This window comes from Amblyomma mixtum, chromosome 1 (assembly GCF_055824585.1).
Source record: "Amblyomma mixtum isolate Tamu chromosome 1, ASM5582458v1, whole genome shotgun sequence".
Lineage (NCBI taxonomy): Eukaryota > Metazoa > Arthropoda > Arachnida > Ixodida > Ixodidae > Amblyomma > Amblyomma mixtum.
The window spans coordinates 13,058,756-13,084,304 of NC_143012.1; the positions used below are offsets into that span (position 1 = coordinate 13,058,756).

Consider the following 25,549-nt stretch of genomic DNA (forward strand, 5'->3'; position numbering starts at 1 on the left):
TTTATATGCGTGGCTTACAGTTGCGGTGATTACTGGTTTTTATTTCAATTTTCGCGGCGCCTTTGCGTGGTTGCGTTTTGATTTCGCATGCGAGACGTAGTCTGTCGAGTTGTCCGGGCTGTGCGTGCTGTGTGTAACAAACGCTGATGGCTTAGCGAGCGGAGAGATCCCGCGTCCTCTCTCAGTCCGGACCGCTTCGTCGAAGCGTCATGTCTCGCATCCCGAAGCCGCAGCAGCTGAGAGTCCAGCAACAACGCTGCAGGCCCAACCCGCAAGCATGCTTCGATCTCCAAAAGAAGGAGCCCGCGATCAGCATGGAATTGATAAAGCTTGCGCGCAAGAGCGGTCAGCTCAACTTGACGGGAAGAGGCATGATTGACGGTGAGTTGACTTCGAGAGGAAAAAAAAATTTTTCTTTGTGCTCCATTTGTTGTCAGCACGTAGAACTGGTTTCGATTCGTTCCGACTACCTATTCATGGCAAACCTCGCTTCTTTCACGACCTTCGGAGGCACCTAAATCAGAATATACTTTTTTTTTTTTTAATGCGATGTTTATTGCCTCAGGGCATAAAACGGCATGTAATGATAAATGAGGATGCCTAAATAAATGAGTAAAGGTTCGCTGATCTAATGAAATCGAGCAGTGAACGATGATGAGGAATATACTTTTAAAACACCTGCCAAGGACCGTTGTCTACGAGTCCGTTTTTTTTTCTTCTTCTTTTGGTAGTGTACTATACGGAAAGTGTATGCGGATTGCTGGTAACGGTTCTGAATGCCAGTTCGTCACGCTACATCCTGCAGAAATCGATGCGGCTTCATAGCGGCTGGACGCGGACCAGTATATCGACTGTTGCGGAAATATACGCGCCCCGTAAAATGATTCTTTCAGCTAAACGGGCGCATTGTTCGAGCTCAAATTTCGCACAGAAATGGCATTTTGTCGGCAGAATCGTTTAATACCACGTTTGCTTGGGGTACTTACCTGATTCGAACAGAATAAGTCGGATATTCACATCGTCTGCGGCGACGACGAAGGAAATTAAGCCGCTCTGTCAGCGATCGCACTGGTGGCGCCATCTCGTTTGTTCGCCGCGAAGTTTAAGCAAATGTGGGGGATGTTTGCGGGAAGTTTGAAGGCTCTCTTTCAAATGTTTTTTAATTGGTCACAAAAAACGCAGTTTGGCAAAAACTGCGCGAAATTCGCAACGTTTCGAATGCCTTTAGCAATAAATCTTTTCGAGCTTCGAGTGTCGTCTGCTTTCGTCTGTTCGCTACCGACTGCAGCTTCTGAGTCTGTGCTTTCAGTCTTGCCTTCTTTCGTAAAGTACGGAAGCTTACTACCGACAAATGAGGCCGTACACTGACGAAGAGAAGGCCATGGCCGTGTCATGGATGTGCGCATCAAATTCCATGCGCTTCGTGCGTAAGAAGTTTCGTGCGGAGTTCCATCGTCGACCGCCGCATCGAGAATCTCTGAAAAGGTGGGTCGACAAGTTTCTGTCAACTGGAACTGTCGGAAGAACGAAAAGATGCGATGTTGGAAGCTCCAGGAGTTTTATTGCTGATGCAATTGAGGGCGCTTTCGACTCAAACCCACGGCTTTCCTGCCGACGCGCAGGTTTGCTATTCGGCACCACAGCGTCAACAGTGAGCCGACACCTTAGGAAGAAAGGGCTGCGTCCTTTCAAAGTTCGCGTGCTCCAAGAGCTTACCGCCCAGGACCTGGCACAACGATTGGAGTTCTGTCGCGCAGAACAGAGAAGAATTGCTGCAGACCCTGGACATCTGCAGTTCATACTGTTCACTGATGAGTCTATTTTCCATCTTGACGGCGCAGTGAACAGGCAAAATACGCGCCAGTGGTCCCGGGAAAACCCCAAGTTTTCAACAACACGTCCTGTTCACTCTCCAGGTGTGGCAGTTTGGTGCGGGATTTGGAGAGAAGGGGTCGTAGGACCATTTTTTTTCAGTGATACTGTCACTGCCGACTCTTACCTGTCGCTGCTGCAAAACGATGTTCTGCCTGAACTGAACGAAAGACACATGCAGCAAGAGGTGTGCATTTTCCAGCACGACGGTGCCCCAGCACACTACGCCTCAAAGGTTCGGCGTTTTTTGGATGAAAATTTCACGCGCAAGTGGATGGGCCGCGGGTCCGAAAACATGCCCTGGCCTCCGAGGTCACCTGATCTCACCCCGTGCGATTTTTTTGTTTGGGGCTTCATAAAATCGCTTGTATACAGCGCCGGCACACTGACGAGCATCGCTGCGCTCAAGGCCCGCATTGAGGACGCGTTTGACCAGATCACTGATGAAATGCGGGCAAACGTGTTCAGAAACTATGAAGAGCGCCTGGAGAGGTGCATCCAAGCCAACGGCGGCCACTTTGACGTCTGAGCTGCACAGGATCTCAAGAACAAGTCGCGAAACGGCCCTTATCAGGGCCACCAAAATCCTGCCTGGTGGGAGCTAACGCACCGCCGCTACTCCTTACCCGATCCTCTGCAAATAAAGGAGAACCAAATGGTATCTACACAGATAGCATAATGCAAAAATGCTTTCAGGAGGGTGTCAGAGCGCTCATAGCGTTTATTCTGTGGCAGTGTACGACATCAAACCGCACCGGTAGCGAACAGACGAAAGCAGACGACACTCGAAGCTCGAAAAGATTTATTGCTAAAGGCATTCGAAACGTTGCGAATTTCGCGCAGTTTTTGCCAAACTGCGTTTTTTGTGACCAATTAAAAAACATTTGAAAGAGAGCCTTCAAACTTCCCGCAAACATCCCCCACATTTGCTTAAACTTCGCGGCGAACAAACGAGATGGCGCCACCAGTGCGATCGCTGACAGAGCGGCTTAATTTCCTTCGTCGTCGCCGCAGACGATGTGAATATCCGACTTATTCTGTTCGAATCAGGTAAGTACCCCAAGCAAACGTGGTATTAAACAATTCTGCCGACCAAATGCCATTTCTGTGCGAAATTTGAGCTCGAACAATGCGCCCGTTTAGCTGAAAGAATCATTTTACGGGGCGCGTATATTTCCGCAACACGCGATAGAACGTCATATTATGGAACAATCCGACTGGCGCGGTGATAAACAGCTTTGACCGGTTCGTATCATTTAGCTGTTCGCAGTTCTACATTAATTTACTACTCGGGAATTCCGATCGAGGGTGTAGCGCTTAAACCGAGGCGGCATTGAATCCATTTATGCGCTTCCGAAACCCAGTCATAGCGCGCCCTCACCACACAGTTCGTCATGTGCTGATATGTCAGTCGAAAAAAAAAAGTTAGACATGACTCACAAATTTCCTTCCTGTTTCATACTCTTGGTGCTCATGTGCTTTTGAAGAAGACGACCACGGAAGCACTGCTTAGATATGTCACCAAGAGCACAGAGGGAATAAAAATTAAACAGTGCAAGGAATGCTGGAAGGGAGTGAGATGACAGCTGTCACAGCCCACTTACATCAAGTGGCATGCCCGTCCCTTTTGACGTGTCTTCATATTGCGAAGGGACATCCACGACCACTTTGCTGCATGTGCATTGCCTAGGTCTAACACTCAGTCCGGTTTGTTAATTGAAAACGACGCTGGCGGATGGCATGCAGGTGTTCGCCAGCGTAAGGTAACAGAGCACTGTGGAGCACTTTTCGTGGGCTGCCATCAGTATGCCTGACAGTTACCTGCCGTGTAGTCTGAAGCATTGCCCATTTTTATCTGCCATGAGGCTTGCGGCAACTTGCAACCAGTGACAGTTTAAACGTATTGAGCGTAAAGTCTCAAAAGTATATTGAGCTTGACATTTTTCGTTTGAACGTGAACACAAAAAAAAAACGCAAGTGCTTTTTATCCCCAGGCTATTTGGCACAGCCCTAGAAAGAGCACCCTTTTGTAAAATAAAGTGACTAGTTTTGTGAACGTGGTGAGAAGACGGCATACACAACGGTGCACTTCTTATCGTGTCCTTGAATTTGCACCAACTAGCACATCTAAAATTGGTTGTCCGATTTTGTGGGGCTTACTGCACCCTTTATGTAGAGTGCATTGCATGCTGGTGTGCATTTCTTGTGTGCTTTCAGTGAAAAATTACTTGATCACGATAAATAACCCGAACTGGTTGAGCGCATTGAACCGGCTGCATAACGCCTTGAAGGGTCACTGAGGGCAAAGCGAAGTTAGCCTATTTAATTGATTACTGCATTCTAATTACGGAGACTACTGTTAGTGAAAATGGCGATTTTGTGAGATGGAAAAGGCCAAAAAATTAAATGCAGGTGCTGCTTCTGCTGACTGCTTTCATAAGGGAACTGTGATAATGTCGAATTCGTAAGTGCATGAAGTTGGGCTATTTGGCTTTCCACTGAAGTGGATTTAGCTCAAAAACGGGACATGAGAAGGAACAGCAAACAACACAAGGGCTCCTGTTTTTGCGCTAAATTCACTTCAGGGATGTCATATCCTTTTCTTGTTTTTGTGGCTAGACTATGCAGCCATCCACTTCTAATGCGTGCAATAAAATATTATTTATATTATTATTATTATCATCACAGAGTCCAAAATATTTTCCTAGAACTGTCATCATGAGTTTGATTTAAGTGGCAGGAAAAAAAGAATTCACTTTCGAGCTCCAAATTTCTCGACAACACATCTCTTTTGTTTCCAAAACAGCATCAACAGAGTCGCCGAAAGCCAAATATCATTTTACTGAGAACAGAAATAGGTTAGAATTGTCCTTTTAACACTGTGTTTGTCGAAACGGAGTCATAAAAATAAAGAAAGCATAAAGGCACCTACTTTTCCAAAGTTTGGCTGCTCTGTGGAATAACTGATATAGTTGTTTTAAAACCTCAACACTTTGTCTTGCAGTTCCGGACCAGGTTTGGAACATAAACATCTTGACGGATGACGAGAGGCGAGGTCTTTCACTCTCCCTCGATCAATGTGACGGAGACCGGTGGTGGGACCAGGCAGACCTGACAAAGCTGTACCTGTCGTCTAATAAGCTTTCTAGTTTGTCACCTGACATCGAGAAGCTTCAGGCCCTCACCATTCTTGAGGTAGGGAACTGCATGAAGATGGTGCCGCTAAGCAGATGGGCTGCTACACTGTGGTTTTGCCTGAAGCTTGAATGCTTTAGTGTCGTGCTTTGGAAATTGAATGGAAATCTTTCTTGTTTATTGTCTTTCATAGCAGCAGAGTCTAAATTTAAGTGCAGTGGTAATTTTGTTTGATGAATTCTGTTTTAATTTTTTTCTTTTGCGAGGCTTGTTTTGGTCTGTTTCAAGCTTATTACTTGGTCACATATTGCTGAAATGTTTTGTACTAGTGTGAGTAAAATATCTTGTTAAAAGTTTCGTTTGTGGCTTTTCCAGTTTGAGCTCTCACCGGTAACTTATATGGCTCTGCATCCTTTGTTGTAATGAGATCGAAACTATGCTCTATGCTTTCGCAGTGATAACCTTTCCAGTTCTGACTATAATTGAATATTTTTTAAGGGAAAACAGCACGAAAGACATAGGCAGAAGCGGAGGAAACAGAGGACAAGGGCTGTCCTATGTTTAATTATAATTTCAGCTGAATTTTTTTTATCATTTCAAATAAAATGAAAGGTTTGCCCATTTTTTTCTTCAAAATTTTATCTGACAAACTGATTTATATTTTAGGAGGCAACGAAGGGAGCAACAATTGACTATTCTGCGCATCCTTTTTCCTTGGCTCAGAGCACCTCATTGTCCTTGAAACGCACAGGGGCCGTGCGCTAAACAAGCTCCGCACCCATATTTCCTCTCTCGCTTCTGAAACCTCTTCCGCCACGGCAGTAATTCTCGTTGGGTACATGGAGGAAGCGAGGCTCCGCACTATCTCCTCCGCGTCTCTCTGTGCCTTTTTATTTTCGTTCCGCATGGCTAACCCCGCCAGACCTGTGGCAGCAATGAATGCCGGCTTTTGGCACGGTGCCTGCATTTTGATATGGTGCTTAGCTGCAGACCTGCTGCTGTTGGAGCACCACTACTACGATTTCACTAACCTGCGTCGTCCTGTTCTTTGTTTCTTTCCGGTTCTTCTTTGCTCCCCTGCCACAGCTGAATGACAATGATCTTGCCTCACTGCCAGACACCATTGGGAACCTCCGGCAGCTCTCGAAGCTGAATATTAGGCAAGCATCTTTGAGCTCCCTTTTCAAGTGGCACAAAGTGTTTTTTGATGTTTGTAGACGTCATTGTGAGTTTGTAGATGTCAGCCATCCTTTTGGTCTCATTTCATGTTCTTAGGCACAGCTTAAGTCCACAGTGAAGCTCCACCCACGGTCATGACCACCACTCACTGTTACTTCTAGACAGGGAAGTGGTTCGTAGTTAGAGCTTTTCTTTTTACGTAAACAAACTGCTAATGAAAAGATGGAATTTTTTAGTCTGCGAGCTTTCAGTTTCAAGACTTTTTTAAAAGTGTTTCTGAAACCTTGAAAGTAGTATAAACACCTAACTTTTTGGTGCTTGTTTTCCTCTTTGTAATGATGTGTAAGACGTTATTATACATAGATTATTATGTGGAATTCTCCTGCGACCTCTAAATAATTTTTAATCGAATTTCTTTCTTGTGCTGTTTCGATTTCAGTTTCAGGAGCTGAACGATGCCTGTGATGTCAAAGGGAGGTTATAGGTCACGGGATGCATGAAAAACTCCAAATATAATCGGTGTTTTTACATTCGTTGTCGTTCCGGCTTTTCAGAAAGGCTGGCTTCAGTGCTGTATTGAATTAAAATGATGAAGCAGCGATTATATTGCAGTTTTTCCATGCCTCGCGTAACATAATCACACTGACGTCACAGCCATTGTACAGCTATTGAAACCAAGATTGAAACAGCATGACAGAAAAATTTGATTATAAATTATTTAGTGGTTGTAGGCAAATAAAAAATTATGATTCATTGTCTTCCACATCATTGTAGAGAAAAAAGCATGCCACCAAAATTAGTTGTCTATACTCCTTTGAAATGTTCGTTTCAGTTACTGCTGTGAGCGGTTAGTGGGGTAATACAACACCCTTAGGGCCGCTGGCTACTGCCAACTGCTGTTTTTAGAACTGTAGCCTACTGTAGAGTGTTGGTCCATTTACTGTTGGTTTCTTTTTTCGTGCATAAAGATAATGCTACATGGTTTCATTTCTCTCTCAAAGTACATCCTTCAGCTTTGCGAGTTTATCGCTCTTGATGAATAAGGTGGTGTGTTCTTGTGTTTTCATTGTCAGAAGTGTAATTTTCAATTGGAAGGGAACAGTATTTTTCTTCCCTGGTTTCTTTCAGTCGCAACAAGATTGAGAAGCTGCCGAATTCCTTCTTTCAGCTGAAGGAGTTGCGACAACTGATTGCTCATCATAATGCTATCTCGGAACTGAGTGATGACATCGGCAACCTCTCTTTTTTGGAGATGATGGTAATGTTTTGTTTTATCATTGATGTGCACACAGCTGTTTCTCTCCAAAACTTACCTAAATATATTAAAAGATTGATACACATTCCAAGGCCACATTGGTCTTTCGCTTTAATGTTGTGTAGTGAAAGTTTACATTATTTATATGCCTCTTTATAATGGTGTGTTTTTTTTTTTACTATCTCCACAGACCTTAGGTGCAAGTTTTTTTGTTTTTTTTTTTCTCAATGCATGCTGCTATTCATTCTTGCACGAATCGTGTCTGTGAATCATGTAGTGGCCTCATTTGTTGTATTCTGTACCGAAAAAAGTTTGTGGGGCTAATAATGCATATGCTTTGTCGGACTCTCTTGTTTTTTTTGTTATCATTTTCTACGCAAATGGTTCTGATTAAATTAGCAAGGTTTCAGGTTCGATTCCAGCCACGACGGCCTTATTTGGACAGAGATGAAACACAAAAATGTCGGTGTGCTGTATAACGTCAACACGCGTTTAAAGAGCCCCGGGTAGTCTAAATTAATTCAGGTAGTGTAAATTAATAGGTCGTTCCTCATAGTCCATGTGTCGATTTAAGATGTTAAGCCCCACAATTTACAGTTTTACTGTTAAATTAATACAATAGTTGTAGTGTACCTGACGAGTTTCCAATGCCGGGTTTTGTTTCATTTTTCCTTTTTATTTCTATTAACGAGTCTAGTTTTTCTAAATGGAGTATTAACACATAATAAGTTTATTGTCAGAGTATTACACATTCTTTTTTTTCCCATAAATCTTAAGTTATGAGACTACAATGATATAATTCTCATATGGGGTTGCGAAAAATATTGGTGTCATCCAAAATTCATATCATCCAAAACGAATCAAATCCGAACCCAGAAGCATGATGGATACATCAGCACAACTCTGTTTAGGGCTGGCAGTATTTATTTATAACCACGCAACCCTCGCTTATTGCTTGCGGTATGTACCGTACGACTAATGATTACGACGTCGGTGACATGCGGGCAGTAAGGCACCCCTTGCTGCTTTTGACGTGTACCACGCTTACTTACGATTGCACATCGGCGATGTGAAGGCAGTGCTTAGTACCAGGGGTGTGGTCACAGCTTGCACTGATGTATCACCCACAGTGACTTGGGAGAGTGTTCGTAGCATTCGAAATTCTTCCCCTTGTACACAATGCACTCCAGCCAGGGAATTTTACAAATTCATATCATTGAGATTCTACTCTATTTATAGCTATGGGCAAATTAATCAAGCAGGCTCCACTGTACAATGCTTGAGAAATCGGTTTATTGGACAAAATCACTGATCACAGCATGCCTTCCTACCCCATTGTTATTATTAACGATCATCTGTTCTCTTCACCATTTTGAAAATTTATTGTCAAGTTTTAGACATCTGTTCCTTGGCCTCATTTTTCTAGGTAGTTGCTTGCTTTGTTTATTTGCCTTTGCTTAATTTCACCTAGTTCTGTAGAGCATTTTAATTTTCATCTTCATTCAAGCGGCAATGGTGTCAAGGGGAGGTGAGAGGTGGCAGGCACCACCCCAAAAATCAGCCGTGCGCTTCCTCCAATCTCTGACTAGGTGATGTTATTTCCTAAGTACCTTAGATGCCTTATTTCAGGCTGTCATCTGTGGCTTGTAAGCCGGTGTGCGAAGCTTGTGTTGACCTTTATGAGGAGCAATGCTACAAAGGCATCATGGTGGCCAAAAGTTTACTCCAACCTCCTTCACACCGTGTCGCTACGAATGACCTAGCACAATTCCTGCATTCAAGTGAATGTATGCCTGCATACGGTGTAACGCTGCGTGTTGCAATTGTTCTTGCTCTCTCTGCTTCTAATTTACTGCAGGACCTGAGCCATAACAAACTGACCTCGCTGCCAGCGATGATAGGATTCCTTTCCCGAGTAACCAACCTGAACCTGTCATACAACAAACTCTCAGAGCTTCCCCCTGAAATAGGCAGCATGAATGGTAAGACTCGCATTGTGAGGCAAGCACTGTTGATGTCACTCTTTGGCATGATCGTTTGCCCTTAGTTTATGATAGACAAGGCTGTTTGTTTATGCGTTGTGTCTGTACGCTTCAAAATCCAGCCATCTGCCTTCCAAGTGGGTCTTGGGAGTTGGCGGATATTTGGGCCCTCTTGCTCCATACGAGCTGTAGATAGCTTAGTAGATGCTACTCCAGTGCCATCCTTTGGTGGGGACAAACTGTTCCCAAGAGGTTCGTATGTTTGCCTACAGGTGGTGTGACATTTTGTTGAGTTGCAGCACTCACCCCCCCTCTTTGCATCAAATGTGACGAAGCCCTCCCCCACTTTGCGGCTCTAGTTTAAGAGAGTTGGCTTGCCCCACTCTTGGAATACAGGCAAGCGCTCATGCTGCTGCTGGTCTAGTAATCCCACATTGTGCTGTGTTAAAAACGGTAACCGTTTCATAGCCCCAGATAGTTTATTTGTCAGTCCATGTGTTTTCTCTGAACTTTGCATCAAGTACTGTTTGCTTTCTTCAACCCTTAACGTGTGGGTGGCTTTGGAGTTAGTATAGTCAAAGAGCTCTAGCAGAAATGAATACAAAGGTATTCTGTTGGAGTTGCAACAGACAGAACTGAAAAATGGAAGCATCAGATAATGAATGTGGACGACAGGAGGGGCATGGCAGTGCCTCGTCTTGTCATTGGTGCTCATTTTTTCACACTTTTATACATTATAAATCAAGTTTTCCTACTGGCTCAGTTATACGCCATTTTTTACTCCGGTGGCTTTTTATTGCATGATAAATTGTTGCTCTCCGTGCCTGGCTCATAATTTTACTGTCTGACTTGTGTACACTGCTCTTCAGATGCCTACTTGTACAGTAATTAATTGCATTTCCTCTTTCTCGTGAAGCATTGCAGATCCTGGATGTTTCGTCCAACCACTTGCAAAGCTTGCCAGAACCAGTTGGTTCACTTTGCCACCTGGAGCAGCTGTTTGCGCAGCAGAATGACCTTACCGCACTGCCACCTTTCGCCGGCTGCGCACGCCTTAAGGCAAGTCAGGCAAATTTCTTGTCACACTGACACCTGTACGGGACGCTTTTCACTTAGTAAATGGCGACATACTGCACCATCGGTGTAGCATGTTGTAGCTGAAAACTCCCGCGTTGTCTTGCTGTCTGCCATAATGTGATCCAATTAAGGCAGAGCCATGAGTGATGGGTTTACTATAGGAACAGAAAATGTAAATGGACCATGCAATTGACTCTAAGACAGCCCACACTGGAGAAGGCAGCCTGTGTGGAATTTGGCAGCGATGACAAGGATACCCAGAAAATGTGTTCCTTTTTACATTCATGTTAATATTCCAGACCAGGGAGTCTCAGTCATTTTAGCCTGAAGAAACTTCAACGGCTTTCAGAAGGTGCCTAGGAGCCTTGTGTGTCTTGGATTTCATCCCTTCCTGCCTAGCACGAAAGCAAAAAAGACCATGCAGACACGTGGCCCCTTATAAAATGCACAAACTCAATCTATAATTACCAGTGCCGCCGCGGTGGCTCAGTGGCTATGGTGCTCGGCTGCTGGCCCGAAAGACGCGGGTTTGATCCCGGCCGCGGCGGCTGAATTTCTTTGGAGGAGAAATTCGAGGCCCGTGTACTGTGCGATGTCAGTGCACGTTAAAGAACCCCAGGTGGTCGAAATTTCCTGAGCCCTCCACTACGGCGTCTCTCATAGCCTCAGTCGCTTTGGGACGTTAAACCTCATAAACCAAACCAAACCAATTACCAGTTTTATGGTAGAAACAGTCTGCTGTGAGCAGTTAAAGTGTGAATGTTTCCAGGATAAAATGGATAAAGGAGAAGTGATGGTTGAGGCATGCATAGATTTAGAGGTAATATTTGAGTACTTACACAGTTCTCCCTTAAGACTCTTCAGGAACCCAAAAAGTGCTTCAAGAGATGCAACGGTTCTACAGAGCCAAGTTGCAAAGCCGTGTTGCAGACCTTTAGCCATTTACATCATCAGTTTGCAAAGAGTGTCATCTTGCTATCACAGGAGCTTCATGTCGGCAACAATGCCATCGAGGAGTTCCCCATCGAGGTGATCGAGACCCTGCTGGGTCTGAGGACACTGGACCTGAAGTGCAACAAGCTCTCGCACCTCTCCCCAGACATCACCATGATCCAAGGGCTGGAGCGCCTCGACCTGTCCAACAACAACCTGGCCTCGCTACCCTACGAGCTGGGCACCCTGGTCCACCTCAAGGGCCTCGGTGTGGAGGGGAATCCCCTCAGGGCCATACGCAGGGATATCGTCAAGGTGGGTCTCACTGACGCGCGCGTGTGTGAGAGAAAGTGACGGGACATTGTTTTCTAGAAACGCGACTGCCTTTATCATCGGAGCCTTTTGATCAGTCCAGTTCCATAATTTCCCATGGGGCCCATGCACTGAAATCTGGTGGGCAGACTGGGCCAAAACTCGGGGGGTTTAGCAGATTGTTGGGCTACCTATGGGCGTTAATATAAACTGTGTGTAAGCTACAAACATTCATGTGGGCGATAACCATGCCAGTGCCTGGCAGCAAAATCAGTGGAACAGATGCGACAACAAAAGTGGATGCCAAGCAGTCCGTGAGATGCAACTAAATATGAAATGCATTTCAACACTTCTGAAGATGAATGGTGACAGTTTTTATTTGCTGCTCCTAGCTGGCGCCTCCATTTTCTAGCCTGTGCATAGAAGCCACAGGGAGTGGTCTGGTTTCAAAGAGTTTCGCATTTGATGTGTTTGAAGTGCTCTAGCTTGCATGTCATGGTGTAGGCAGTACAATGTTGACTGGGTTCGTAAAGGGGCAAGTTCGAGATGAGGGAGAAGAGCAAGTATGCTTGAAGTTTGAGTTTTTAATGGTGCAAGGGCCGTTTGTCCTACGAGTGCCATGGGCCAGCGCGTTTAGTCTGCATGAGGTGGCATCAAAGGCTCATTTTCCCAAGCATTTCATCTTGTATAAGCTGAACCACAGGTGAGGGGAAAGCTGGTACCCATTGGAAACTTGGAGACAGCAGAACTGGGGATCTGACTTTGTCCCTCCTGCATACAAGGCAAGCGCCCAAACCTCTAGGTCACCACAGCAGTCCTGAACAGCTTTCTCTGTGCAGTTACTCTCTCTCTCTGGTGTACAGATGGTGCAGCTAGTTGAGCATGTAACCCTTCAAAAAGTGCTGAAATTTTTGTGCTTAGTTTTTCAATTGCTGCACTCTTACCTGCTGTTCATGTGGAGCCTCGTGGTATTACTGGAGCATTCAATGTTTGCATTCTCACTAGACGCTCTCTAATTTAGAGGCTGTCAACTTTTAGCCTTAGTAATTCCAGCAGCTTTCAAAATGTGCTCAGAGCCTCATGTGCCTTGGCTTCCATCTCTTTCTGTCTGAAACACGTGCTAAAAAATTTGCCCACGCTTAGCTTGGTTAAGCCAAGAATGCGTTGCATATTGCGCGGTCTTTTTGCTCGAGGTATTGCTTGGCGGCACTCGATTATCTCAGCAGCTTTTCCTCCGTGACATATGGATGGATGGATAGGAGCGCCCCCTTTGAAACGGGGCGGTGGCAACCGCCACCATGCTCGGCCATTCTTTTTTTTTCGTTTTTTTTTATTTTTTCTCTTTTTTATTATTTTTTTTAAGTGGTTTGGTGACGTCACATGGTTTGGTGGCTGCCCGGCCGCACCCAAGGGCTGAACTGAGTGATTGCAGTATGCTACACATAAAAGAAATTTAGGTGTACAGCCACTCGGAACATGCCCAAATTCAGGCACTAGTGACTGGCTGTATAGCGAAACAGATTTCGACAGGCAGTTAAAGTATGGTCACTCCCAAAATAAGGGGGGTAAGAGGTAGAACCCAGTTGGGGGGTTGAGGCATGCATGGGTTTAGGTGCATGGGAAACCCAGAAAGCACTCCAAGGAACCCAGAGGTTTCATGGAAAACAGTTTGAGAACCCCTGCTCTGTGCAAGTGTGGAGTCAGTAGTCATGCATTATCTTTGCACTTTGTCAGTGAATGTGGAACACCATTGTTCCTTGCGAGGTTGTTCATGCATGTCTCCTTATCCTCTGCACAGAGGGGTACGGTGCATCTCCTGAAGTGGCTGCAGGACCGCCTGGGCGAGTCACCAGATAGCGCCGCTCATAAGCGATTGTCTGGAGGGGCGGGCCTCAACGATGGCTCTGACCTGGCCGAGTCCATTGAGAAGTTTGCCCTCAAGACAACCCATGCACTGGAACTAAGGTGAAGCAGTGTTTTCTGATCACCTTGTCATCTGTGGATGCCGCAGAGATCACTGTTAAGAGCATTTTTCACCCCAGTAGAGACAATTTTATTTCCAGCCTCATAGCGAAAAAGTTACATATTGCGTGGGATAGCATTGAATATACACACTTGCTAACAGTGCAAGATTAAGGTGCGGCAGTGCATAGCAGGAAAGTTGATTGAGAATTATTTTCATTTAATTTTTATTTTTAATTGTGAAGAATGGCACACAAATAGGATGCGTGAGTGCAAATAGCAGCTATGAAGGTGTGGTATGTGAATGTGTGGTTCCAGTAAAAAGAACTAGAAAAAATGAGAACGTTTAGGCATATTTCAAAATGGCCTCACAACGTTTCTAGAATTATCCCAGCCAAAAATGGTTTTGTTTTTGTGACACATTGCATGTAAACAAATGCATGGGCACAAAATAAACACACACATCACTGTCCTCTCGTACTTATCCTTTTTTTTCTCTCCTCTTTTCCTATATTGTCCAGTGCTTGTCGCTGAGTGCTAACTTGATGGTAAAAATTAGATTTGTACAAAGCGGTCCTTCAGCTACACCGATTAAGTTTTCACTGATAGGAAACTGTACTCGGAAAACTGAAGTGGTTTGCATGAAAGCTCGAGCATTGACTGATAAATTTATGCCCCAGGTAGGACAGCTTTTGAGAGAGCTTTTGAGAACCTGTACTGTGTGTAAAGTTAGATAATCGTTCATGTCGCTTATTTTGTACCACAGAGCGAGGTTCTCTCCGTTTCGTTTCTTAGCTGCCTTAATTCACGTTTCACTGCGTGTTGAAGGTGCTGCGCTGTGTGGCTCATTGCTTTAATCGTCACTATTCTGCTTCTCGCAGCAAGCGATCTCTGCACGATGTCCCCGAGGAGGTTTTCAGAATGGCGGCTGAATGCGATGCCAGCACAATTGACCTCAGCAAGAATGTCCTCGAGTCTGTTCCCAAAGGGTGTGTTTACCCCTCCTTTTTTTTTCATTTTGATGTTTTATGCTGCTCGTGGGCAAATAATTGCAGCATATCGCTGGCCATATCGCTTCCATATCTGATCATCAAGCATTCCAGTACTGGCTGCTCTAAATTTCTATCGATCACTGTGCAGATCTGTCTACTGCTTGTGCCCTGGTTGGCCATGCTATCACCAAGTAAATTTTACTTTCCCATGAACTGCTTTTTGGCGTTTCGGGGGAGCATTCGACAGTTTGACATTTGGTTTATTTGGACATGTTTTTCTGCTCCTTGTAACTTCGAATCAGTGAGGTTTTATTGCACTCCTTTTAGTGTTTACTGGACTTTATGTACGGCCTTTGTCAAAAGTAAAGAGCCCAGTGGGTTTGCTTCAAAGCTATGTAGGGTTGTTCTTAGTGTCCATGGAACTAACTTTCGGAGAGGTGCGGATGAGAGTTTTTCCCAGGTTGGGAACACGGGCATTGAAAATCTTTCAGCCAGTGTGGCACGGAAGCAAATCCTTGGGCTCTATACTTCTGTCAAAAGGTGTACTTATCTTTTCTTTAAATGTTTGTCTTTTAGTGTTGAGTCATGCATTTTGTATTCCTCAGTGCCTCTTAACCATTTAATTGCCAAATTTTTTAAAGTATCCTTAATTTTTTTATATAATTGTGACTCTGAAAATATATTACTTCGTTAATTCCTGCCTAGAATTTAAGCAAACATTTAAAAAAGAAAAAGCTGTTCTTGAGGGCAGCTTTCCCACAATGCATGCCATAGTAATGGGTTACAGCGTACAGAAGTACGCCGTATTTGTCTCATCCAATTGCTGTAACACTGCAAAGTGTATAGACGTTGCTTCTTCCTAACACAAACAAGTTTTCGTCATCAGTAGTTAACATGTGTTACCCAGCGTGTCACTGCTGTCGTCGCCATTGCTCTCATTATCATCTGAAATCATCTGCGGCTTGGAAACGAAATTGGAAACAAATTCTAGATCGCCAGCAACGCTGCTATCAGAACTGCTCCAAAGAAGTAACTCTTTTTCTCAGGGACATCGTCACCACCGGCATCTTTTCATGGCCAGCTACCGCCCTCTAGTGTTGGAAATTTCAAGCTACGCAATTGTTGGCCATAACTTGTCTGTGGCAGTGGGAGCAGTGCAACATCGGACCGGATGCCGAATACTGCTCGAGTTGGCGGTTAAGGGGTTACATCAGTGCCCTAGCCTGCGTGTATGCAGTACTAAATGAATAGCTAAGTTATGATAGTTGGTAGTTGCATTAATTGATGTTTGCAGTTTTAATTTGGTTCAGGTTCAGTGGTATTTCTTCCTAATTAGCTGCTTCTTGCCATGGTATGGTATATATAAATGCATTGCCAGTGTTTGCTATGCGCTTGAAAGTTTAACTGTGTCAGTGGGACTCATAACTGATATCTTGTGTCCTTCGTAAGCTGAAGTAAGTTTGGAAAGCAGTGTGTTGCTCCTTGTTTCAGCTTTCTGGTGGCTCATCATTTCATTTCTTTTTCTTAATCTTTAAAGGCTTGAAATTGCCTGCCCTGTCTTGACGGAGCTGAACCTGGGCTTCAACAAGCTGTCTTCATTGCCCGGATTCCTGTGTCTTGCGACCCGGCTTACATTCCTGGACTTGAGGTGAGGAGAGGAACCTAAGGCAAAAGGACTTGCACTCAGAAATGGCCAGAAAAAACTTCTTTTTTTTTAATCTTTGTACCGGCCCGTATGCCTTGTTTTCTATGCTGTCGTGAAGTTTTATCCCACACCCACTGATGCCAATACCTTTAGTCGAGTGATTTCCTTCGGCCTCCACAGCATTCAGGAGGACCTTGCTGCCTTTGGTAGACAAAGTGGCCTTATACGAGCAGTGTGAGGTGGGGCTGTTCTCCCTACTTAGTGGGTTATTCATACCCTCTTTCCGTCTTGTAGCCCTATGACCTGGAACTGAAATATTACATGATCTAGTGGATCCTCTTCTTCCCCATCCTCCAACCATGGCCACAGGCCTTCCTCTGCCTCAGTGAAAGTTCATTCATTCATTTATTGCTGGAATCCACCTGGAAGTACTGTAAAAAATTGTTCCGTGCACTGTGGTGGCACTGCATATTGGGAAAATGCGAGAAAAATCAGCTTTTCTCTGTTCCAGTTTTCTGACTAAATGCTCACAATGTGCAGAAATTTTTTCATGACTGTTTTGTCCCTTTTGACCCTGTTTATTTTGTTGCACTCATAGAGCTCTGCTCTATGCAATGACATTCCTTCTTTTTCATTTTGGTGATCTGTAGTTTTTTCTTGTTGTGGCATCTTGTTTGCAGTTGAGACATATCTATGCCAACCGCTTTGTAAAAAATGAAGCAAAAACATTTGTGTTCAGGGAAAAAAAAAAAATCTAATGTCATCACGTGTAGCATGCATTCAAAAATGCAGTGAACGTTGGCTGAATCAACCTTCTACCGCATTTTATCTAGTCTTAGACGTTTCACATGGTGTAGAAGAGAAAACATCAAGTTCTTCAGTTAAAATATTGAAATTTTGTGCTCTTATGTTTGAAAGAATTACCAACATGCAGAAGTTTCATCAGAATCCATCAAAAAATGAGACAGTTAGTGTGTGTGGAAAGCGACATTCCCTCTAAAGTCCACTTTGCTAATTTGAAGCTGTGGATGTTCTTGCCCAACGTTTTCAGGAACAACCAGCTGAGTGACCTGCCCAGGGAAATGTCAGCTCTGTCAAGCATCAGAGAAGTTAACCTGTCATTCAACAGGTGAGCCAGGTTACTTTGCATGTATAGTGAATTCACTAACGCTTGCCACGATTGCCCGTCTGCAGAAGTCAGTAAATTACTTCGTACTGACAGTTACACACTGTGTGGTTGCTAAAATGATTAACCGGGAAGGCCTGCTGCAGCAGTGTTAAGGGAGTAAAGAAATAATGAAAATAAGCAAAGTAATAAAGAAAGAAGGGTAAAAGATTAAAGAAGGCAAATGTGGAATAAAAAAATTTCTTTGTTCCAATGTGGAATAAAAAAATTTCTTTGTTCCATTTATCATCTGCAGGTATAATGAAACTATTGTTTTATTGCATTGCTAAATAATCTTCATTTGAGATTTCATATAATTGTGTCTACGCACATTTGTAAACAAAATCTGGCACATGTCAGGTGGCTAATCAGTTGCAGTTGCAATGGAACTTTAATTGCCCTCACTCATAATTTGTGTGGCAAAATGTGACACATCTAAGAATTTGGTTTCATTCAAAAAAGTGGTGCTTTGTCAAACATTGAGTAAGATGTAGAAGACCTGGATGGCGAGGCGACGCGATGCATCATTGTAAAGGAAGCATGGCATAAGACAGTCTTTTGTTGGAACACTTTACTTCATAAAATTAAGGTTTTCAGATTCAGTGAAAGGAAAATTCATGTCCTTTGTTGTGTTTAATTGTGATTTTACTGGACTCCGTTTTGTTATGAAATAAGGTTTAACTACAGAGAGTCTGGTTCCAGCGTAAAAATTGTATGCATTCATAGAAACATACGTAAAATTTCTAGACGTGCTATAATCTGTCATGATTATACCTCACAAGTGATATCGTAGACAGGGTGGAAGAAATTTTGCAAGCTCTTCAGCCTGTGACGATGAAGCCGTCTTCTTATTAGGCATATTATATTGAGGCGTATTTCTAATTATACCATGTATTAGGCACCCTTGCAGGGCTGCGAGTATTTAAAGCTCTCAGCAGTGCATTTTGTACACATTATTTGTTTTATCTTCATGAGGAGCACAAAGCCACAGAGGCATCATGATGCTCATCCAAAATTTAATTTACCCCCCCCCCCCGCACTCCAAATAACTTCAAATAACCTGGCACTATCCATGACTTCAACCTCAGCATATTCAACGAAACCCTGATGTGCAATGTTTTCTCACCTCTTCTCTTGTAACACATTTGTCGGTTATCCTGTCGGTTTCGCTGCAAACTCCGCAGGTTCTCGCGCATTCCCGAAGTCGTGACCAGCTGGGAGACGCTGGAGATCTTGTTTGCGTCGGACAACAAGATTGAGCAGCTGGACGTGGTGGAGCTGCAGAAGTTGAAGCGCATTGCCGTGCTTGATCTCAGGAACAACAGCATCCTGCAGGTGCCCCCCGAATTGGGCAACATGCAGCAGCTCAGGTGAGCCCTTCCCTTAGCTGACTTGAGGGCCGAAATGATTGGTTTAGGTTTGGTTTATTAGGGTTTAACGTCCCAAAGCGACTCAGGCTATGAGCGACGCCATAGTGAAGGGCTCCGGAAATTTCGACCACCTGGGGTTCTTTAACGTGCACTGACATCGCACAGTACACGGGCCTCTAGAATTTCTCCTCCATCGAAATTCAGCCGCCGTGGCCGGGATCGAAACCACGTCTGTCGGGCCAGCAGTCGAGCGCCGTAACCACTGAGCCACCGCGGTGGGAGAGGGCCGAAATGAGTTGTTTGCATTGCTTCATTGTGGCACAGATATTTGAGCACTTGTTTAGCTGGCTTTGACTTGCGAGGGCTTACTTTTTGGGTAATGTGTTGCCTGAGATAGTGGTCAGTGTTGAGTGAAGAGTTGCTAATCCTAGTCACTTCGAACTGCTTCATTCCTTTCACTGTAAGAAAAATTTTGCTTTTTTGCAGTTAACTCATATATACTGAAACTTATGAAATTTGAAAAAATTGAAATTATTTTCAGTAAAAAGTGTTTATTTCAATTTGCAATTCAGAATCATCCATTTGCTGGTGGAAATCTTTTTCTCAACGCCGTCTTTTGAGTTGTCCTACAGTGCAGGAGACTAGGCAAATCCGCTACCTGTTACTTGTGATAAAGCGTCAAACATTTGACGTCGACTTCAAAAAACATTTCTCATCTCACTTGGTGGTTTCCTTATGACCATGCGCAAAAATTATTTGTTTTCCTTGCAGAATTACGATATAGTCGATGGGGTCAAGTTTACAAAAATTGTGTCCAGAGAAGACTGGCGGGTCTTTCTGAACGCATGACACACAAAACTGAATGCACATGACACAGCCCTTGCACAGGAAAAGTTAGACCCTCTTGAACATATGCTAGCAGGCAGAAGCTTTTGCCCTATAAACTTTTAGTTACTGCTCAAAAAAAGTGTTGACGTACATGTAGGATGCTAGGCATATGCAGTCAAATCCACTTATAACAATACTGAAGTGCCATGGAAATACCATTGTTATACCCAATAATTGTTATAACAGGGTTGTGCCGAAAATACCATAGAACACATGCAAAAGCTGACGGTGCCACAACTGACCATTGTTATATCCGATATATTGTTATAACCGGTATTGTTATAAGTGGGTTTGACTATATGGGTTTAGCTTGCAACTAATAGAGGGAGCCGCAGATATTATGTGATCATGAGCTCAGAATATCCAAAAATCTCCAAACTTCCACTTGAATAGTTGCAGTTCTCAGCACACTTGTGGCAGTGAACTGTCTTTTCCAGGCTGAAAGAGTAGCATAATGTTTCGCACCGTCGTTTGTCAACATTCATCATCGTGCTGGTTTTCTCTTCAACATCATGCAGAAACCTGCAACTGGAGGGGAACCCGTTCCGCAATCCACGGCCAGCCATTCTCTCCAAGGGAACCCCGGCACTGCTCGAGTTCCTCAGAGACCGCATTCCACGATGAGTGCCTGTCTGCCTCCCGTGACAGATCGTTTATTTCTTTTTCTGTCCCAGTTCTTTTTATTATTTTTTTTTTCGGACAACAGTGTTCTGAAATGTTGAGTTCTTTGACGTACCACACCGCCACAACCACCACCAACATTTGCATAACCAACTGTCACAATTCATTTTACTTTGTGTTAATGTTCGAGTAAACTGGCTCTGGAGTTTTCATTGTTGCACATAAATAAATAAATGAAAGCTTAGGGTAACCTTGAACTGTAGACACACAGTTATGCTAATGTACACAAATGAAGCCAAAGTAAAAGGGAACAAAAAGTTTACAAACAGCACAAGTGTCTGTATGATATCAGATAACCCATCCCTGATAATGTAGGTAAGGTGCTGGCATTACGGTGAAGATAGCCCTCAGCTGCAGTCATAGGAAGAAGTGTAGTATTAGAATTCCAGGTGCTCCTGTTTAAACATTTTCTTTTTGCCTTTGAGACTCTTAAAAGATGTGCAATCAGTCACCTTTCATAGAATGTGGGGCCACGCATTAGTGGCTACCAATTGGCCACATTGTTTAGCACTGTCAGCTTTTTAAAAAAGGATTAGAGTAATAACCTTGTAACACTGAATCCTATGTTGTTATGCCCACTCTGAAAACGCTGTTTGTTTCTGTCCACGTTCATGCAGAAGTGTTCAGTGTGGAGGAGGCAGTTAGGTAGAAAGCAAAGGGGCGACAACGGTCTCACATTAGCCAGGGTGGTCAGCCTGAATGTGCTGTGAGTGTAGTGACAAAGGGGGAGTGATAAAGGTGGAGAGATTAAGAGACGCAGGTGCCTTTATCTGCATAGTTGGCTATAGCCTGCTTCAACTGTCGGTGTTGTCAGAGGTAGTATATTTTGATTCCCCTAATGACAAAGAACACGTGACTAAGCATGGAATGAGTGAGTGGTAGTGAGCAGGTTTTGAGAAGTGAATTTAGTGACACAAAAGCAAGATCCAAGCAAAATTTTAGCGGTTTTCGTTTCTTCCCAGCTTCGTCAGAGCAGCGCTGAAAAGTAGTCACGGGGGTAAACTTCAGCTGGCAGTTGGCCAAGCAGAAACATGACATCCTGTGGTCGACCACAGAAAAATCATGACTAGTGGTACTGTTGCGTGTAACATCTGGATACTGCTGCCAGGTGGTGTCAGACAACCCACTGTAAACATTTCTTGCCTGCCGCTACACATATTGATAAAATGAAGTGGCATTTTCAGAGTCCTACCCAGTGATTACGTCCGAGGTTTTGAGTTGAGCCTTTACTTGTCTGTGTCTAGTGTTTCCCCTGTCAAAGAGTTCATGTCATGTATACACCAAGTGTATTAGGAAGGTTCTACTTTATTTATACTTTGCATAATCGAAACTGATTATTGGTCCTCTTTTGAATTGAAAATATTGAGAGCCAGCTGCGTATTGTTCCATGTCACATACGACCAGTGTGCTGTTGGCTACAAATGTGTGCAGACCAGGGAAGCAAAAAAATAAAAAATAGTTCCTTGATAGCCAAAGCATGTGCAAGTTTTCATTGATTGTGGTTACATGTGTGACTAGCATAGCGCGGCAGTTTCTTTCCACAAGGAAATGTAGTTTTGTGGCAGGCATTGTGGTCTGTATATATTTGCAGCCTACTGCACAGGTACTTCATGAGGCAGTATTATTGAGCACTGTTCTTCGTCATGGACGGAGCTGTTGATGTTTGTGTGTGAGTAGACAGAAGCATGTTGTCATGAACTCAGCTGGGTCAAGTCGAGCCTGTCTGGAAGATTTGAGAGCTGATTTGTTCAGTTCTCTAAATGTTGGCAAGTTTGGTGGTTCAAGCAACATGTTAGGCTGGATAAACTCGCTCGCAGTGGAGTATTGGCCTGTTTTGATTGCTTGGTGAACTGAATCTCATCCTGGATAAAACGGGTCAAGAAAAGGACAGAGAAATGCAAGGTAATAACAGGAGCTTGTTCGACCTTACCTTGTGCTGGTGGTAACAAAGTCTGGCTTGCCTCACTAATGATGAGTTCATGACAATGCATGTTCATTGAATTGTAATGACCCTGCTTGGCCTGATGTCTGGCATGACCTGCTGTCGTTGGTTCATGTAAACGAGCTTAGATGGTTCCTCTCGCTGTTTGCCAAAGGATTGTGTTTTTGCATTGTCCCCCGTGTTGAGATTTGTAGACTTGTCGTGTTAACCATGAGTAGGAAGGAAATGATGCTTAGCATGAGTAATTGAAAATCAATATCTACTAATCATGCAGCTAACAAGAAATGTAAGCCACGTCACTGAACTGGAATTTTTGTTATGTTGGAAAGGTTAAACTTAGTGGTTTACTGTTACTGACTCAAAATGAGTTCCTTTAACAAGAGGATTAATCACATTGGGCTTTTATGAAGCAGGACACAAGAAAGCAAATGTGTTCTAGATATGCATTACATTAGAAGTACAACATATTTGCACGGGTATTAATTCAAATGTTAAAGGGAAACTGCAGACAAATCAGAGTTATCCTGTATCGGTAGGTTGCTTCGCTCTAATGGTGAAAAAGCTACCATCACTGAAAATGAAGCTTTTCAACAACAAAATTATTCAAAAAGTGAAATACAAGAGTCATCACCACCAACTATTTTCATCAGGAAACTACGGTGGCATAAGAGTTTTTTTTTTTCTTCACAGATCCCTGAGGTTAGGTTACACCATCATTCACTTGCAAGCGGCGATCACGTACTAGCCTTTTTCAGTCTTGACGGTATTAGTTTGAACTGAGTGGCGAGAAAATTTTTTAATTGAGGGCAAGCATCAACATAGCCGGGAAGAGCCATAGAATTGACTTTTACTCAAAACAAAAATTTCTGCCGCCTTTTTTTCCATAGAGGTAACTGAAGGGAAGGAAATCATTGCTGCATAGACAAGGTCACTTCCATAGAATATGCCTCTCATCCTTACTTTTCAACTCTCAGTTTTGACTAGAGCAGAAGGCTTATAGTTGCATAAATGCAGTGTACCCTGTTTTGGTCTGGTTTGCACCCTTGTGCTCAGTAGCATTGCAAATTTGTCTTAGGTAATACTCAGAACAGGAGAAGGAAAGAGGCATGTTGGAGAACATCTCAAAGCAAGTATCTGAAAATGGTCCAAACACTCCTCTGTCTCTCATACAAGTGATGCAGCAGACATAGTGATTGATAGTAAACGTTATGGGAAGTTTCAAGTCGGAACTTTGTTACGGTAAAGCAGAGATTTATTGAATTATCCCGTGATTATGAGAAATATGCGAATGATAAATTGATCACAGCACACGCATTTCTTTAATCTTCATTTACTGAGCTCATTACATCAACATACAAGTTGTCGCTGAATATATTTGGTTTTCTCTGCGGAACTTAGCTTTAATTGTCAATTGAATGGCTGCCATATTTGCTTCAGCAGCGACTTTGTTATTATTATTTTGCTCTCATTATGAGAGAGAAAGAGAGAGCTTTAATAAGTATCCTAGGTCTGGGTCACCAAGTATATTCACATTAACCTCTGTGACGACTTTGTTTGAAATAGAATTCAATATAACACAAGGCTTATTGCCATACTTCAATGTAAAGCTCACGCTAGATTTATGGCTTCTGGCACTTCTTTTTTCATTTCTGATTCTTTTACTGTCAAGTAAAGGAGTCTTCTGCTACAGGGAACCCTTCTTTTTTAAAAAAATATATTTTGTATTTAAGGTGGTGTTTCCATTGCCAACTTTCCATTTTGCCATGTGTTTTACTGGGTACAACTCCCAGCAGCAGCATTGCATAATGCCGTTGTTGTGGTGCATGTGAAGGTTATTACCTTTGCTGAGACAATTTTATAGCATCTTTTTTCCCACTATATTTGCTCAACCCAAATTTTTATGGCTTGTGTTCGAACTTTTTATGTGGCCAGTGGCATTGGCACCATGTGTACTTCATGATACCCGTGTTATATTGCATTTTGCTTTACAAAAGCTTGTGCACTTTTGGTAGCTTGAGCTTTTCGTTGCTAGTGTTCAGATAGAGAGCATTTATTCAGTGATGTGTGTTACATTTTAGTGTGTATTTAAGTAGTGTTTGTTTGCACATGCATTTGTGCAATTTTTTTCTTGTGTCGCAGCTGTTTTTATGGTGCACTGATGTTTTCATTTTGGGTGTTCTGTTTCAGAGAGTTGCTTAATTTCTTTAGTATGAGATGATTTTCTAGCTTTTTTTTTTGTAAGTGCTGTAAAGCAAAGGCCAGTAGTGAATTTCAGTTTTATTTGTCTGGTTTTGTTGCTTTGTGTCAAAGAAAAATATATAGTTGCAGCTGCATAATGATTTTATTTATTGACTAAATGCCTCGTACATGTAACATCACCTCTGCAAGCCTTGCCTATGAATTCTGTCCTAGCCAAAGCATTCTTGTTCCAACTATATTTGATGAAATTATTGCAAAACGTTTTGGTCTTTCCTTTTGCTAACCGCTACAAGCTAGGCAGCTTTATGTGTTAATTTTTAAAGTTCTTGGCTATTGCTGAAACATGTAATATCTTAGTCTATCGTATACCTGTTGAAATGATAGAACTGAATGTTATTTGTATTTGGTTTCGCATTTTGCTATTTAAAATTTAGTATATGTACCCGCTGTCAGTAAGGGCAATGGGAGCTTTTTCTTTTTCTTTTTTTTTATATACTCTGTGAAGCTTGTGCATGGGGCTCTGTCTGAGCGTTTTGGAACTAGTGACTCTTTAAGACTTCGAGGCCCACTGTGATTTAAAGCCAAATCTGTTGTGTCATGTCTACCTAATTACATTTGCCTTTCAAGAACTGTTAACAATTTTGCTTCTTGTTGAAGGTGCAGTGTTTAAGGCTGCTTCAAACTGATTGTGTAGTTCTGTACAGATATGTATATTATACATATGTTAATGATCACGATATAGAAAACCGTTATATTAGGCAATGGAACAGCTCAACTCAATTGGTCTTTGCCTTTCACAAATCTGTCTACAGCATGCATTAGGAAGAGCACACCAACACTGCCTGTTGTATCTCAAGCCTTCTTCTGTTGTCATGGAAATAAATTATTTAATCTGGATGTCTTTCTTTTCATCATCATCATCATCAGCCTGACTGCGCCCACTGCAGGGAGAGGCCTCTC

General features: G+C 43.1%; 1 protein-coding gene across 1 annotated transcript; it reads left to right on the forward strand.

The window, feature by feature from the left end:
• LOC149365501 (leucine-rich repeat-containing protein 40-like) lies at positions 1-25,486 on the forward strand. The gene is made up of 13 exons (XM_089543057.1): positions 1-381; positions 4,877-5,067; positions 6,094-6,167; positions 7,315-7,444; positions 9,300-9,423; positions 10,340-10,482; positions 11,485-11,748; positions 13,544-13,710; positions 14,589-14,696; positions 16,237-16,347; positions 17,396-17,473; positions 18,694-18,879; positions 20,286-25,486. Exons 1-13 carry the CDS (start codon positions 210-212, stop codon positions 20,389-20,391), a joined length of 1,854 nt encoding a protein of 617 aa, XP_089399183.1. The 5' UTR covers positions 1-209; the 3' UTR covers positions 20,392-25,486.
• The last annotated feature ends 63 nt before the right edge of the window (positions 25,487-25,549 follow it).